This window comes from Montipora capricornis, chromosome 3, assembly GCF_036669925.1.
Source record: "Montipora capricornis isolate CH-2021 chromosome 3, ASM3666992v2, whole genome shotgun sequence".
Lineage (NCBI taxonomy): Eukaryota > Metazoa > Cnidaria > Anthozoa > Scleractinia > Acroporidae > Montipora > Montipora capricornis.
The window spans coordinates 26,658,834-26,676,333 of record NC_090885.1 but is presented as its reverse complement, the minus strand read 5'-3'; the positions used below and the strand labels follow the sequence as shown (position 1 = coordinate 26,676,333).

At 39.0% G+C, this 17,500-nt stretch overlaps 3 protein-coding genes across 7 annotated transcripts in view; 1 reads left to right on the top strand and 2 right to left on the bottom strand.

Annotated features, from left to right (window-relative positions):
• Positions 1-173, top strand: part of LOC138042703 (ras-related and estrogen-regulated growth inhibitor-like) — a 13,894-nt gene extending 13,721 nt beyond the window's left edge. For all 3 annotated transcript variants that reach the window (XM_068888674.1, XM_068888676.1, XM_068888675.1), the window contains one exon: positions 1-173. This exon is cut by the window's left edge and continues 569 nt beyond it. The gene's annotated coding sequence lies outside the window, so the exon portion shown is untranslated.
• Positions 174-1,742: 1,569 nt separating this feature from the next.
• Positions 1,743-11,752, bottom strand: LOC138042701 (PRKC apoptosis WT1 regulator protein-like). Its single transcript, XM_068888672.1, has 6 exons — positions 11,050-11,752; positions 9,791-9,877; positions 7,370-7,389; positions 6,620-6,647; positions 3,927-4,031; positions 1,743-3,394 (listed from the first exon to the last, which is right to left on the bottom strand). The coding sequence occupies exons 1-6, from the start codon at positions 11,494-11,496 to the stop codon at positions 3,293-3,295; spliced, it is 789 nt and encodes a 262-aa protein (XP_068744773.1). The 5' UTR covers positions 11,497-11,752; the 3' UTR covers positions 1,743-3,292.
• A 4,494-nt stretch (positions 11,753-16,246) lies between these two features.
• LOC138042700 (protein phosphatase 1 regulatory subunit 12A-like) overlaps positions 16,247-17,500 on the bottom strand; it is a 27,884-nt gene continuing 26,630 nt past the window's right edge. For all 3 annotated transcript variants that reach the window (XM_068888670.1, XM_068888668.1, XM_068888669.1), the window contains one exon: positions 16,247-17,500. This exon is cut by the window's right edge and continues 925 nt beyond it. The gene's annotated coding sequence lies outside the window, so the exon portion shown is untranslated.

Here is a 17,500-nt window from a genome sequence, read left to right as displayed (position 1 = left end):
TATATGTCACGATTCGATTAAGAAAGAAAACACGGCGAAAAAGTAGAGAACTATGTCCTAAAGGGACGATTGGAGATCAGGGGAGGGGACAGGAGAAAGTATTCCTTTGTGAGCCGCAGTCTGTTATAAGGGCACAAAGTAGATATCAATAAACCTTTGATCAAAGGCGTGAAGTTATTTTCGAATGTTGACTGTGATCGTCTCACGTGAACAACTTTTTAAGAAAAGGTTTTTCTTTCCGTTTTGAGGGAGGAAAGCTAACAAAACACAAGTGGGTAAACATAGGAAAAGGTTTTTCAGGATTTATGCCTTGCAGTTAATGTTCTTTTAAAGCGAAGAAGTCCAAGCTCTCGTGTGTATAAGCTGAGAAAGACATCTAATTTGCAAACATGTTAGGATACGAAATAAGAGAGTTACCGGTGAGATAGACAGCCGGGGGATTAGACATACCATTTCGACATGTGCGATCTTCAAAATAATAAGATTAAAGCGAAAGTTGTCAGGATATAATTGGGTCAATGTGACTAATTTTGACTGGCAATTTCGCCCTTGTCACACGGCGGCCATATTGTCCCGGGAGGCCAAAAGAGCTTTGTTTTACCACGCCAAGCCTCGCGGTGGAAACCATGGGGGTGAGGCTCGGCGTTGTAAAACAAAGCTTTTTTGGTCTCCCGGGACAATATGGCCGCCGTGTGACAAGGGCGAATGGGGCCAATGTTTTTTTAGCACGACCAGTGCCGGGATTTAGAAAAGCCATTCAGAACATAATGGGCGCTGGGTGAAGGGAATGATATCCCCTTCACGCCACTTTTTCCTCAGTTACCTGGTATTCTAGCCAGGCACATTGTGCCTTACCAGATCCACCTCCTCCCCACCCGCGACAACGGTGAGCATTCTTATCCTCATCCCGGTCGAAGCTCACATAATAGAAACTCGTGCAGTACATTCGGAGCATTTTCATATCCTCGACATCACTTTAAGCTCTGGATGACTTAATCCAAAAGCGTGGTTTAAAAGGAGGAGACAGATATTTGAAATTACAGTGGAGGAAATGTGCTGAGTGGAACAAAGAACGATGAAATGATTTCTTAACGTGATTATTTTTAACGAATAGAACTTTTGCACCATGCTCCTTTCGTGTTTGCAATTTATATTCAGTGACTACTATCACTGTGTTTCTGTTTTCCAAAAGGATTGTTTAATTCTTGATTGGGAGACAAGTTTCTCCCAATTTTCAATTTTTCTTGAAGAAAGTATTGCCTTAAGATGTTTCAGTGATCACCAGAAAATTACCGGAATAACTTTCCCAAGTGGTTTATATCTATCTAGGTCATAGTGCCTTTGCTCGAAGCAGAAACACAAAATGAAATGTATTACTTCCTTCAACAATTCTCGGAGTTTGCAACAATGTATGAAACTTTCTTGAAATTCCCTTTTTTGGAGAACATTTCAGCCCGGCCCGTATCTGATTGGTAGATGGGGCTGTTCATTGAATGGTAGACTTGCCGCAAGTCGACCTCACGATAATCCCAGGAGAAAATGTTTTGGCGAGCGAATCGTGATTTTTCGTACGCGAAGTGGATTTGCGACCGACGAGACTTTCGAAAGTCTAATTGCACAGGGAACTACTCGGCGGATAAGTGCCATAAACACCTTGTAATTCACCCTCTATCAATGAATGGCCTAAAGTCCAACTAATCAAAGACTTGGATCCAAAGGCAAAAAGTAACAGGTTCAATAGGTAATTATTCTTTCTGTCGCTGTATTGTTTTTCCCAACCATGCTTTTCTTAACGGTGTGAAAAACAGTTCTTTAATCTGAGGTTACTAGTACCATTCTACAAGATTGAAGCTAAAGTCAGATTTCTGGAAAATTTGTGCTACTTAACACAGAAAAAACAAGGGTTTAAATCCAATACTATTCTTTTAAAGATGTACTCTGGAAACCGTGCTTATTTCTTAGCAACATGTACAGGTCAATGATTGTTACATGTACGTACACTTAACATTGTTCTGGACAGGCTAAAGCAGACATTCATTTTGTCATGAAATCTTATTTGGCTTCGGCCCATTATTTTTTTGGGGGCTGACAAACTAACGCACAACAAATAATCCAATACATGACAATAATATTATTGCCATCAAATATTTTTTTAAAAATTATCTTGAAGGGCTCACACAAACGATAATTATTATTTTTTGTCTGAGTCCATTGACGCCAAACTAATTGTCTCCCCTTCAAAAGAAAACAACATTTTCATCAAGTAGAACTACAGGTCTGCATGCTTGCCTGGAAGACCAATTTGTGCAATTACATATAATTTATCTTAATGTATATCCCAATGGCAGAATTAACACCAGCAGAGATCCTTTTTAAGAGAGGAACACCTACACTCAACAAGGGACTATTGTGCAAAACCCACAACCCCACCCTCCCTTCTCCTCCTTACACCTTTGCATGCACCTTTACATGACAAGACATTTAAAAAGAAGAAAAATGACAAGAGTACTTGAGGAAGAAATAGTGAAAAGACCATTGATCGACCTTAAGATAAAAGAGAGATTGGAGGCCATTATCTTTTTATACAAATCTCGCTAAATTGTACTTTCCTTCTAGTAATGCAATAAACAGCATGATCGGTGCCATTTGGAACAGAACAGCACATTCAGTGCCATTTAGCATGAGAAAAGCATCATTTGAATTACTGCAAATGGTGCCTTTTGCAGGACTAGTCACTCACCTTGGAACTGTAAAATGTTCTATTCAACATGAGAATATGGATTATATGAAACCCCGGGACGAGAATTTCCACAATATCCGGGACACTTACAACATATCGTTGTTCTTTTTCAAGCATACCCACAAGGCATTGATTCTCATACTATCTACAATGTTACACCATGGGTCGGCATTTGTCTTGTAGACTACAAAACAGATACATGAACCTCAAGTTTGCTTGATCTCTTCTAACTTTCCTTCTGTAACAACAAACTTAAGATTATTACCAACAGTTACATGTATGTACTTCATTAAAAACAGCCTGTAACTTGTAATGCCATATAAACTGTGGAACACAGTCCAACATGGAAATATACCATTCCCCATTTTGGAGCAACTGATTGCAGCACAACACTGGCAATAAATTGACAGCAGTGTCAGTCTTTGGTTCCAAATTTGCAATCCTTTCCAGAATGAGTTGTGTTCCTAGCAGAATGGCTGTCCATTTGACTAAATCAGCTCACAAAAATAATTCTATGGCAGCCAAATAAATGGCAAAATACCACATCTGGAACTACTTCATTGGTTTCATAGACGATAATTGACTTATAACACGTAATAAAGAACTGTTTTCATCCTTCAGCCGGTTGTTATCTATTCGTAGCTGGTCCAGTTCCTGCCAGAAAAGAAACAGAAGGAACTTTAATTCATAACAAGGTACATATATACACGTTACACGCAGTAAAGAAAGTCAAGCAAAGCCATTAACTTCAAACTGTTGGGTTTGAGACTCTGTACTTGATCATTAGGAACAAATATAACTGTTAAATCAGACAAGCTGAGTGAGCTCTCGCTGATGTGCACATAGTTTTGCATCCTGAAGATCTTGCCAGTCTATCCTAGGGGTACCTTATTACTACATTGCTACACGTTTAAAGCTCTAGGTCCAGAAATAGTTCTACTAAATTTTATTGTTTAAGGGAATACCATGGTATGTGATTGGCAGATTTTGATACCGTTTGTTCAATGGTTTCTCTGTTAAACCATCTGTCAACTGCTGTCATGAATCTGACTGATGACAGAGATGAAAAAACAACTGTTGATTCACATTTGAACTTCTGGGATGGTATATTGAAGAAACAAACAAAAAAGGATATTTATACATGTTGTCGAGCCAGTTTCTACAAAGAAGAATAAGTAATCCTAACCTTGTTGACTTTATCAAGCTCAGATTTGTAGTCTTCTAGTTGAGCTTCATAATCATCTATTTTTTCAAGCAATTGTTGTGTTTGAATAGTTTGACTATCTTTTTGCTGAAAATAAAAAAAAAATTGTTAGGAAAAGATAGCATCAAACAATGGAGGTTACTACATTTCTCGTATGCTACCAATGTGCCAGTATTACCAGATGTATTTCAGATGTGCATTCTCAAACAATGTGATTTCCAAGAGACAATGCTTCCTTACTTGTTGTACTTTGTTTCCTTGGTCAGTGCGGTAAGCCGTAATGATTTTTTTTTCACTTAAATTTGTTCTACACACTTAGGTCATACTTTTGCATATCAATTAGACAGACCTCTGAGTTCTTTTTCCTGACAACTACTCTTGGGTTTCAAGAACTTTGTCTGTGTACTTGTTGCTTGTTTAATAAAGTTGTGAGTGGTATAAAGGTGTAATGTAAAACAAATAGCTTTTAATACCCCTGATAAGTCGTGGATGTGGTGTGACACTTTTGAGTCATTCCACATATTAAGGCATTAAAGCAAAACAAATAATATATGGATTTAGTTAAGCCTAAAAGCACAGCTCCCGGGTTATTTATTCTCACAATAAGTTAACCTAGCTTGACCTAGCAATCCAATCGAAACCCAGTACTTGGTCAGTGGTCAACTTAATAAAAAAAACAGCTGACCTCAACGAGTTCCAAATTTGAGCCAGCCACATGGTCACATGGTCAGCGGATACGTTGTTTTGACAGGTGTCAATTGACAATAACATGGATGTCCAATATCAAAGATGTACGCTGTGAACTAGCCGGAGTATGGCTGCCTCAATGAGCTCTAAACTTGAGCCCGTCATGTGATACTGGTCACACTAGCATACATGGAGGAGTGGACAGTCATACAGTCATACCATATTTTCTTACCCATGGTGCTCCGTGCGCACGCCGGAGCTCAACTAATAATTATTATTCTAACTTTTTCCCAACTTTCACATGTACATGAAAACCACTTTATTCCTTTTAAGGTTACTGGTAACCTTTTGGGGTGCCTTCCAGGAAATCTTTCGTAAGCGTGTTATTTGTATGCGTAATCAAATGGCGACGAGTGAAATTAGAAAATAATTTCATGCGCGTTTTGTCAAAATTCTTTTAATGTCGTGGGTGACAAATTACGCTCGCAACCGTAATTGTAAAATCGCTCGAGTACTTTATCCAACTGCTCGGGAAGAATCATCTCCAGGTTCTTCTCAAGGCTATTTTCGTCACACCACTTCTCAAAAACTTAAATTTTCTGCCGCTTCTTTTAATTTCGTAACTTCTTCAATGGTCACTGTCTTAAATCTAGACACCATCTTGGCTCTGATTGAGATACAAGAGATGTTACAATGGCAATTTTGTATTTTCACATGTGAAATTATAAATTAACGCTGAAATGTCGCGCCTAAATTAAGGAGTAATTTGTCACCCATGATATTATAGGTAAAACTCCAACAAACTATATATCACCGAAAAGGTAATAAAATGAAGAATCTGAATGTATCAACATTTTAAGTTTATTATGGCTTTCTTTAGTGTGCGTGAAGCTTCAAACTCAAAAGCATACATGTTCACTTCGCTGAATTACCTGCCTTTGCATTACAAACCAAACAAACTCTACTATATCAATCAGCACTTTATAAGCTACCAAACTGCTTCTAGGATCTTCCCAATGGTTTCTGAGAAAATAAACTTTGAAGTTGACCAATAGAAAATTCTCCATTTCGCGACAAGCAGAGATGCGTCAAATAAAAATATTTTGAATTTTTTAAAAGCCCAACACACTTTCCTGCACCAATACCCACTGATCACTTTGGCCAAATTTCGTAAAAATCCGGCAAATCTACATATCCTATAAATTTACTTGAAGAGGAGCTATTCCTGGAAAAATAAATCTTACATGTTTTCACACGTTGCGAATGCAGGTGTGAATGTGGTCATGCCGCTACAATGCCGCTGACCAATGAAAACCGAGGCAACGGGGCCCCCTGAAGAGGGTTTGTGACAAAACTGTTTTGAATTCGCGTTCAGCGCTGCATCATTGGCCATAGATTATTTATACCTGATTGCACACTTAGCCATTGTCGCTAGCAGCGAGCTGAGTTTTCTTTGTTTCCTCGAAGGAATCTTTCTTTTTCTTAGCCCTGGTCTTTTTCTTACTTTTTACCCAGGGAGAACTTTCCCGTTTTAATTTCTCTCCTCGTTTTGTGGTTTCATGGCCTAGTAAGGATGATATCGCATCGCACATTCCTTTAACACAACCGCATCGACTACAAATACATGGCAAACTCAGCATGCAAGAAAGTGAATACCCAGATGCAATCCCGCATCAAACTGTATGGGAGGCCTAAAGTGTTGACGAGTGTTGAAATCTCATGACACCTTGGGGGATTAACATTTTACTCACGAAAAACACAAAATTTGCAATAACTCCACAACAGAAAAAACATTTTCAAATAATTTCTTTTTTAGAAGAAAGCAAATATAATGAGCTATCCTATGAGAGATTTTTAAAATTTTGAAAAATTCGAGACCGAAAAGGTTAGCAGTAACCTTAAAGCAAATGTGGATTAAAACAAAAAACTTCCAAAATTTAGCATTTACCTCAGGATACATCAACTATCTAGAAAACATTATTACTTACCACCTTCTGCTCTATTCTGTTGTTGGTGCTGAGGAGAAGTACAAAAATTCAGTACAATTAATTAAAGGTAACAAAGAAGCTACACTCAAAAAGAACACATTAAGATAATATCTCTTGACTGCAATTGGAAGTTTCCTGGTGAGAGTGACCTTCTAAAGAGTAGGATTAAGTCCAAAGCTCCTCAAAATCTCTTTGTCAAAGATCCTCTTACAGGCCGACAACTATGGCAAGTAAACTTTTTTTATCCAGCTTACCTGGCTCTGGAAACCACATCTATTGGCAACAAGTAAACTTATTGGGCTCGAGTGTTAGATGTAAGGATATATGAGGAAAATGAAGCAATGTTTTGTACATTTTGGTAATGAGCTGCATGGTCAAATCTAATTATATAATATACTCAATAATGCATGCATTTTGATTGTTTCTCACCAATGATTGGAGGACAGATGCAGAGCTGGTGTCACCATAAAAAAAACCTTTAAGTCTTTATTATGTAAAACAAAATCATTCCATGTTTCTGTGCATCTGTCCAGTAGTAGATCACAGAAGACATAAAAAATGAGGTAAGAACATCAGTGACACACTCGGCACCACTTTTTGTCCTTGCCACAATTTGAAATCACCAGTGATCTATTACTGAACAGACACACAGAAACATGAGATCTATTTGCTAAGTAGACACACATATATGCCATGAAGATTTTTAAAGGGACATTACCAAAAATAGTTAATGAAGCAAAATTTTCTTACCCATCATTACTGGGAGTAGCCTGCAAAAAAACAAAAGGAAAGAAAATGACCCACTCATAGTAACTGCTACAGTAATAATATGAGGTAAAGGAAAAAACAAACTAAACTTGAGGAGATTGCAGTGCAATCGCAAAATAAAAGGGCTGGTTGCCTGAGGAAAAAATAACAGACAACTCAGCGAAAAAAAGAAAATGCAATAGTAGTGTGATGTTAATAATAATTGAATTGCTATGGCTGAGCACTTCCCCCATGTTTTGAATATCTGTAGCTTTTACAGAACATTGTCAGATAGGGAAATGAAGAGCCATTATCACCAACATGTAGGCATAGGAGATCAAAGACATCATTTTGAAAATGCCAACTAAAAACACACAGGTGCACACTGAGAACTATGGGATAATTAAGCTTGATTGCCATGCATACATTTATCACAGTGGGTTTCCCAATGGACAACCAAGGATTTATTAGGGCAACCAAATTCACAGATTTGGTTGTCCGGCTTTTTAAACAGGGACAACCAGGAGTTTTTGCTAATTTCGACCATTGCATGCAAGCCTAGATTTTTGCGCAACTGCAACTGCCCAAGTTCAAACGCACCATTAACTGCAATGATCACTTTCATTTAGAAAGGAAACCAAAAGTACCAAAAGGAAAAACTGCACACCAAGTCCAGGCCTGCTTGTTTGAAAGGTAGATAATGCTTTACCACAGATAAATCACTTTCCAGTGGATTACTCAAATGATCTTGACTTGCCTTATCCTCTTGACTTAAGTGAGTTTTCCCCTGGAAGACACTATATAGATTTTGAATGACTGAGGTCAAGAGCAGCATGTGAGGCACAAAAAGGAAACTAAGCCAGAGCTCTTACCACCATGCCATGACAATACAAACCAACTAGTGATCTCAATTTTTAAAACAGCTGACCTTTCAAAGGTCACAGTATTTTTAACAACAGAGAACACCACAAAATTACTTAGCCAAGCACTGCAGTTAGGAAGGGGGTAAGGGCTATTCAAAAAAAGACCTCTCTGTACACAGATGAGATGGAGCCGACCAAAAGAAACACCTCTTTAAAGTAATACTACTCAACCAATTAACAGGAGCAATTAGGTAGCTCCAAGTTCTAAAAGCCCTATCTTGTAAGACAGGTTTGTTCACAACAAAAACCAAGATAATAAATTGTTCAAATTACAGTGAGTTGCTCAGAATATAAGGTGTATAATTTGTTTTACCAGAAGTACCCTATGCTCTACCACTGTTCAAAGAATTACAGTTACTTAGTCGTCCAAAAGAACACAAACACCTTCAATAAATAACTACAGTATAGTGTGATAGTCCACATCTTTTTCCCTAATTCCCAAATAAGGAGATATACTATGGGAATGTTCTGGCAAGAAAAAAATCTGCTAATCTGGTAAAGCTTCTAAATTAAGGATTGGAGATGTCTAGAAACTCAAGAAGCAAAACAGATATTCCAGAATTATAAATAAAACTCCATTTAAGCTTTTGAACAAATTAAGGGATATAAAAACTCTTAAATGTAACAATAAGGATACACTTTACAAGTTATTACATTTTTTTTTAAATGAAGCACTTGACAGCAAAGCATTAAAAAATGTTTGTTACATTTAAAAACGGTTCAAAGACTGACAATAACCAAAACAGAAATTTTGACAAGCAAATAATAATTTCAAAAAATGAAAACAAATGGAAATGTAGGAGCAAGGGTATTTATGTTTACCATTTTTAGACAAAACAATCCTTGTTCCTGATTCAAAACAACTTTTACAACTCAAAAACTTGAGGGATGTTTGAAACTCTAGAGAACTACTGCAAAATGGCAGAAATATTCACAAACACCTAACATCTGTCGTTGCTCAAGAGACGTCGCAACCCATCAACTAAACATGACAGAAGGAGAGCTTCCATAAAAAAGCATTTAAATTTACACCAGAATAGTTAAATAGACTTTTTATCTTCGTGATACTATCATGTTTCCAAGGAATGCATTTTACAGTCTGCACAACTAGACTTTGTCTTGTATCATGATCAGTTTATCAAACACAGACAAAAAATCAGAGTGAATGTCTTTGGTAAATTCATATACAAATGCAGTAGAATAGACCTTTTTGTCTGCAACCAAATCCACGGATTTCACAACCTTTCAGGGTCCTAAAAATAGTGTCCTAATTTTGGTCTATTAGAATGCAACTAAATCCAAGTATTGCAAAAATTGATCCTTATGATTCACAAAAGTAACCAGGAGGACAGTGGGAACTACATGTATGCAGGCTTAACCAACTTCAGATTTTCAATTATAAACAAAAGACACAGGTGGAAATCTCCAAAACACAGATATCAATGAACAACCCTAAGAATTGCACAAAACAAGACAATGGCTGGTTTCACATAGTGCATACCTCAATCTGATCTTCATCGTCATTTGCTTGTTCATTCTGTTGCGTGTTGGACTTCACTTGCTTTGTTATGGCATCCTCATCTTCGCTCTAAAAACGAAAAGACAACGATTCCAACTTTAATTTCCTAGCTCCAACTTCTACGGTATACATCAAGTTTACGCTGCTGAGAGGTGTCATATGATTCGGTGATGTTCGTACACAAGAATCAACATTCATAAAGATCAATTAAAACTACTGCCGAGAATTTTCTGGTACAAGTCCAAAAATGAGTCCTAAAAAGATTGGCATTCGTGACTCTTACCATCATATCGCAAATAAAAAATCTGACTAAAAAAATACAGCACATGTGTTCACGCTTGACAAGTCCATCAGTATCGAACAACAAAATTTCGAAGATCGTAAGTACTTTTCGAAAGTCTATTTCTTAATGTGACTTTCACATAAATAGCGTACAGACTGTTTAAAAATTAGTTTGTAGAGAGCTGAATTGTTGAAAAAAATTAGTTTACATCTATTCACACCATTTGATTCTCGTACGTTGTTCGAGTCCTGCGTACATGGAGTGCAACATTCTCGAATTTACAATTTTAGACCAAATTTATTGCTAAAACGGCACATTTTCATTAACTTTGACTTTCACTTGATTAGCACGAATAAAAACGCCAAATGTCCGAAACAAATTTTGCTTCTTGGTTAGAGTGCAGCGGCGCTATAATTTTCTTGAGTGTCGCGAGTACATCTTTTAAGATTACAGTACAATTACGGTGAAATTTACTCTCGTCCACTGCGGCAGACTTATCACTTTAGCTCAAAAACCACTAGAGATCAATTGATTTTCATTCATTGTTTAAATTTCCCAATGTCGAACATCAAATAGAATTATAATAAGTTACAACTACTAAGTCCAAATTCATTCATATGCATATGCATACAGAGACAACGTACGTGTAACTTCTTACCAGCATCTGGTATAAGATAATTCAGCGTTTAGAGATCAAGCGAACTCAAATATAATTGACGCCTAAAATACCAGATGACTTTCGCCAAAGTCCGTAATTTCTTTAACCCTATAATCGTGTTGTGTAATGCAAGACACTAAAGGAAAGAGACAGAATTCCTATACATCACCGACGTTCAGTAAATTCGCACAGAAAATCGTCTGGGATACTGACTCACCTGCCCTAATTGCCCAAAATACCTCAACATAAGATATGACAGAGTAACAGATGTAAAAACAAAAACATCATAGAGTTACTCACATCCGCATCTGCACCGGCGGGCATTATAACAACTCCTGTCGACCGACGTTTCTCTCTGAGATGCCTCTTTTGTTGCCTCTTGTGCGCGCTGTTTTCGCTTTTTCTATCCTTTTTGAGGCTTTTCTTTGGCGATGATTCCTCCGGGGCTGCTGTGGCCCCCTCTACAGACGCTTCGTCGTTAGCATTTGTTTCTCCATCTTCTTTAGGTTTACGCCTATCTCTTCTCTCTCGTCTCCCTGACTCTCGGTCGACACTGCTTGCACAGTCATTTGTGACTCCACTGTCATCCAGACCGGGATTATTGCGTTCCTTCGCTGGGGATGGAGTTCCATCAATACCATCCCCGTGTCGATTTACCCCTCTTTGACGTCTTTCAGTTCTATCTCCTCGCTTGTGTTTAGATTTGTGAGTTTCAACATGGTAATTCTCGTCTGCGGCGTCCGCCATTACAGTGACAAGAGATGCCTATCCAAGGGATAGCCCACTTCCTGAGATGGGTATTGGGCAAAGAGACACTTTCTTTGTACCCGTTATGTCATTAGGCAACCAACAAATACCTCAATTTTGGGCTGCAAAAGTTTCCGCTTCAGTTAGGAATGTTTCTGTGGAGGAATTTGGGTCACAATTGTGTGGAAATCCTTGAAAACAGCAGAACCAAGCAGCGTGCAGCAAAGTTACCGAGAATTTTGTGATTGGGTACAATGGACATGCGCAGAGAGACGCTGGCCCGATTCCACCCGCGAGCTGTGATTGGTCGAGTCGCGAGGACAATATAGAAGCAACTGACCCAAGCCTCCTTCAAGGCTGCAATCGGACACCATATTGAATCAAATTCCACGAGTAAACACATTTCTATCGGTCTGTGTGTCAATCTGGTTGCATACTATTGTAAATTGTCGTCATAGTTTTTAAAACTAACAACCCCAAACAACGTTTTGGGTGAATCGGAAACTATTTTAGCTTCACAAAACGGGAATTTCACGGTTTCTGATTTCATTTGATCTTGGAAGCAGCCAAGCATGTCCAAGTTAACTTTGATTGCCGGCAGTAATTGAATTTAATCTTTCTTGTTTACTTAGATTATAAAATTGTGCTGACATCTGTCTTGATACTATTGTTGTTTGAATCGTTCGATTTGCTCTACGAGCTATATTTTTTATTTCTCATTGAAGACTGATTTAAATTGATGTGATACTTAGCCATTATGACAATTTTCATGTTCTTAATCTTTGACAGCGACCTCAGAAAACGGGCTGATGTCACGGTCAACAGGAATGAAGGTAAAAAACGTAAGGAAAGTCAAAACCCTTCAAGCTAATTTCGAAAGAAAAACGGATCTTCAGACAAATCGCAAATAAACTTTACATTGTAGACAATCATGGCAGAAAAATGAAGAGCACAAAAAAAAATACATTACTTAATGTAAAATGAAGGATCTTGCTAAATTTGCTCTCTTTGCTGCGAGTTAATCTTTAACTGTAAGGACACTATTTTTTTCTCCTTTTGTACCGCTTGAGAGAGTTGATGCCCAACCCTATCAGGCTACAAGATAGTCAGTTGAATTTGGTTATCTGAAAGGGTTCATAAAGGTATTAAGTACTACTGGATGAAGGCTTTGTGAGCTGACGACCTTAAGCGTTGACGGCTTCGAGCGAATTATCACCGGAAGGCCAACGCAGAAACGATAGCTCGCATATCTTTCTTCCGTTGGTTAATTTACCTTTATTACCAACTCGTTTCATAAAAGCAGGAAATGCTAGATTCTAGAATACCCCTCACTTACAATTCACTTCCAAAAAGCTGCTCCTGCAGTCATTTACATACATCAAATACAAAGGGAAATACCGCCATAGCTCTCACTGAGTTCTCGACTGCGGGACTGCGGGAGCACTAGTTCTGTACTCCCATATCGTTCAACAGTCCTCGACTGCGGGAGTGCGGGTCCAACCGATTACTGCTTTAAATGAGTGAGGGGGTATTCTAAAATTCCAAAGCGAACTTTTCATGTTTCTCTTCTCACCGACGCAGAACTACAGTTTCTTTTAGTAGAAACTAACTTAGTTAATCAGGAAAGGCGTTGGCCATAAATCCAAGGGCGTTTTTCCTTACAAATCAGAAGTTTCCAACAGGATATTTCAAAAAGCCGGATGGTCACTCATTCTAGGAGAAGAGGACCGCCTTGCGACATGATTCAAAGAGGTACAAGAAAATGTAGAAAACCGGGTCGGTGATTCGTGATAATCATGGGTTTTGATCATTACCACGTTCCTACGCACGGCTTCAAAACATAAGATCAACTCGCCTTGGCATACAAAATCACGGGACAATGAACTCTGTCAGAATAGGAAAGCAGAGCTAAAGGAAACTAAGGAACTGACCGCTTTGTGCAGACTTTAAAAAGGGAACTTTATAAATCTTTCCCCAACCCATCGTTTATGTTGTTGTTGTTGTTGTTGTTGTTGTTGTTGTTGTTACTTATAAATAGTTTCGTGACTTGTCCGGGAATATAGTCGGGTTAATCCTACTAGTACCATAATAGCCGAAGATTAACTCATTCTACAGCTTTAGTTCGTCGCTTGAAATATACTGAAAGCCTCTTTAATTATCGTTATAAATGTATTATATCATACAACTGCCGAAACCATCAAAGAGACCCGGCCACAAAAACGTACTCCTGCGTCGATTTTGAGATCCTAAAACCTATGGCAGGATCCATCGTCTGCATCGTGACGTGAAGACCTGTGTTCTAACGATTTTAACTCATCTGTCTACATGGCTTCTCACGACAAGTTACAGTTGTCTATTCTGGAACCCAATGGTTGTTGGAATAATGTCCGACTCCCTTGTTTGTATAGTTAGACCATAACGGGGGAACCGAATTTGGTCCCTTGTGTATAGCATTACATGGATGTGCTTGCTAGAGTAAGCGTCCGCATATGGAACAAAATTTTCTCAGTTCAGGCAAGGAACTGAATTTTTTTCCAGTTGAACTAAGGACCGTCGAAGTCGAGAACACATTTCATTAGGCCATTTTACATATGTTTGCTCAGCGACCTAGCCTATGAATGGCTGCGAGGCTGCCGGTGACCTTGCATTGATTGTACAGCCCTCACTGCTTTATCATGTAAATTGTGTTGTTGTAATTCTAATTTGTCCGTATTAACATTACAAAAGCACGGAGGTTTGTAGCAAAACAGGGTAGCCTCGCTTCCATTCGTAGGCCAGGTAACTTAGCTACAACTATAAAATGGTCTATTGCCGGAACCGTTCAATTACAGTAATCATGATGGGCTCCTGATTCGGTTATGCAAATGAAATTAGTTGCGAAATGTTTTATAATTTCTGTCATAGGTACAAGCCATTTCTGCCAAAGGCACAAGCCTGGCAAACAATAACTAAAAAATTTAATCAACAGCTAAAACTGAAATTACATGCACAGTAATCTTTTTCACAACATTATCCGTTTGACTGACGATCTTTACTCCTTCTAAGGCTCTTCAGTTTAGAACAACAGGAAAACATTTTACTAATTAAAAGGTCAACCTTGACAGTAAGGTTACCTGAAAGCTAATCTTTGCAAAAAGTGCTTTGTCTCTCGCTCTATTTCTCTCAGCTTTACGTTGATTTTCATTGATATTTTCTCTTCCTCTCCTTTGCTTAAATTTCTCAAATTTCGTCGCCTCTTCTCTCGTGCTCTTTCCTGCTCTTTATCCCCTTGCTCGTTACTGATATGATTTCCCGCCAGAAAAACTCGGGTTGCCAAATGTAACACTGCCACGCGATTTCCCGCCAAGGAAAATTGCCCGAACACTCCCGTCCCCAGAGGCTGTCCTGTCTCCCCACATCCACCCCGACAGTCTGTACGGGCAGACGGAAGTAGGGACGTACGTGACGTCATAACCCCAATTTCTCGCATGGATAGATTTCCCAAAAAATCTTACCCATGGTGCTCCGCTGACGCGCTTCGCGTAGCAGAGCTCCGCTATAACTTGAGCCCACGATATGGTCAAGTGATACTGGTTAGCGGATACCTTCTCCCACAGACCGGTTTAAACGGTACGATTTGTCGGCCCGTTTTGTCGGGCCGATAAATCTTACCGTACAATAGATCCAGATCACTCAATGTCGAAACAAAAGATTTTGCCCGTCTAACCTCTCATTCAGTGTGAGGCTGGACGGGCAAAGACAATGCATGCAAAGACAAAGCTTTTATTCCTCACGGACTCCACGGTTCTAATGTTCCCGTGATGAATGAATCAACGAATTAAATAATATAATGAAATGGATCATATATTGAACTGCGCATATGAAATCAAGTGAAGCTATGATCCTCGCAGTTATGAACGCAGTTTTCGCAATTGCGTAGAGAAGACCTGAAAAATTCAGGACTTCAACGGGTTTTGTACCCGTGACCTCGCGTTACGGGTGAGACGCAATTCAATATATGATCCATTTCATTCGTTGATTCATTCAGCACGGGAACATCAGAACCCACAAATGACCTGCTCCCAACGTCAGTGGCTTCATAGCTCAGTTGGTTAGAGCATCGCACCGGTATCGTCCTTTAAAACAACAAAGAAGGGTCCTTTACAGAGCGATACAGTACTTTCGCGTCGGACGACGTTGGTTTACCAACAGTCACTGGCGCATTACGGAAAGTGATATCACTAACTTCTTTTGCATCAGCTGGATTTAATGGGAGGAAGTCACTTGTACCGGAAAATTTACGCACTCTTTCATTTTGGATTGAACAGATTGAACCTAAGAGCCCTTCATGAATAAGGCAGCTATTGTCCTCGAGAAGTTTAGACCAGGAAGTACATCACAACGACTGAGACCAGATTGTTATTACTAGCAGTTACTATGGTGTTCTGGTTTGCGAAGGCTATGAAACACGGTTGTAGTCCGCTACTATATGAGAGAGTACGCACGTGACGTTTCTGAGCCGCGAACAGTAACCGGAAGTTACGTATCTTTCCGCTATTAGAGACAATTAGTTGGTTAAAAGATCTGGAAAACACCACATTTCTGGCATGCGAAATGTTTACTTCCACCTTTCAGCCGTGGCTTGATGGCGTCTCGTGCTAAAGCTCCCTATTGGGTGGGGGGAGGGGTGGGGAAGAGGGAAGAGGGGGAGGACAAAGCCAGCATTCTCATACGAAGAGCTCTGAAAGAAGTGAGCCACATAAAAGGCTAATTCGTCGTAGACTTCAACATTTATAGTAGTTCAAGTTCAGTGATAACATGCAGTGTTATCAACACAGAACCAACCAAGATGGGACAAGCAATTAATACAAGACAAAGCTTTGTCCATAATTACGTACTAAAATACAAAGATAGAGAGCTACTTGTTAAGTACAATATGCTACTGTATTAAACTTGAATAGTGCCAAATTACACCGAAGAGAAACGGCCAAAGGGGCCCAGCCAGCCACATAAGGACTTGGAAAAGAGATAGAGCAATTACACGGTCAGTGCTAGGTATTGTGAGTGTGTTTAGAAAGCGCTTTTTGATTTGAACGCTTCAATGAGATGCATTACGAGTCATCCAGGCAAGTGTAAGAAACATTCACATGTTGACGCTCAAAGTGTTCAATACTTTGAGCGTCAACAAATGGGAGAGCAGGTATATTCTCCGTGCTGCTAATTACGTTTATCGATACCAATGTTAAGGATAACTTCTTCAAACAACGGTTTTTCGAGATATTTTTCCTTGACACTGCTTTCATACCCTTTTGACTCGCACTTTCATGGAAACGTGAACGGAACCATCTTGCTCGTAAACAAAACGAGTTCTTGGCGAGATAAACAAACACTCAAAGACAGAAAGCAATGAAATCCCCATCATGCCTATGAAGTGTCTAAGCACAATCACAATACGCGGAAATTTATCTGATTTCGCAGAACTAAGTTAGCTCTACCTCCTTTTCATAAGTCATCACGATGACTGCGCTTCACTCACTCTTGAGACTTGCGCTTCGCCTCCGACAAATATCCGCAAATGACTCGAACAAAATCGGAAACTCGCGAATTAATTACGCCTTATGATAGATAAGGTACCATCGCGTTGCTTAGCAACGATCGACGAAAAACTGTGTAAAGGCCAAGACTAGTGCTTGGGTCCCCGCCTGGTTCAGAATTACCAATCAAAGAAGACTGAGCCTACAACCCTACCTAATTTCTTTCTTGAGAAATAACAAAGATACAATATAATAAATGTTAATTTCAATACAATTATATTTGCGACAAGGCTGACCATATTTTTTTTCTGGAGATAACAAGTTGCTCTGGATCCTATTAAATTCCTCTCTTCTGTTATAATGAATTTCTAATCAATCAAAAGCTGAATCGTGTCATCATCGTTGAAACGGTCATCTGTTGAATGAGCCGTTTTCAATTGAGTGCCGTAGAACCGTCAGAATCGCAATAACTTTGGTAGATTCACCCACAA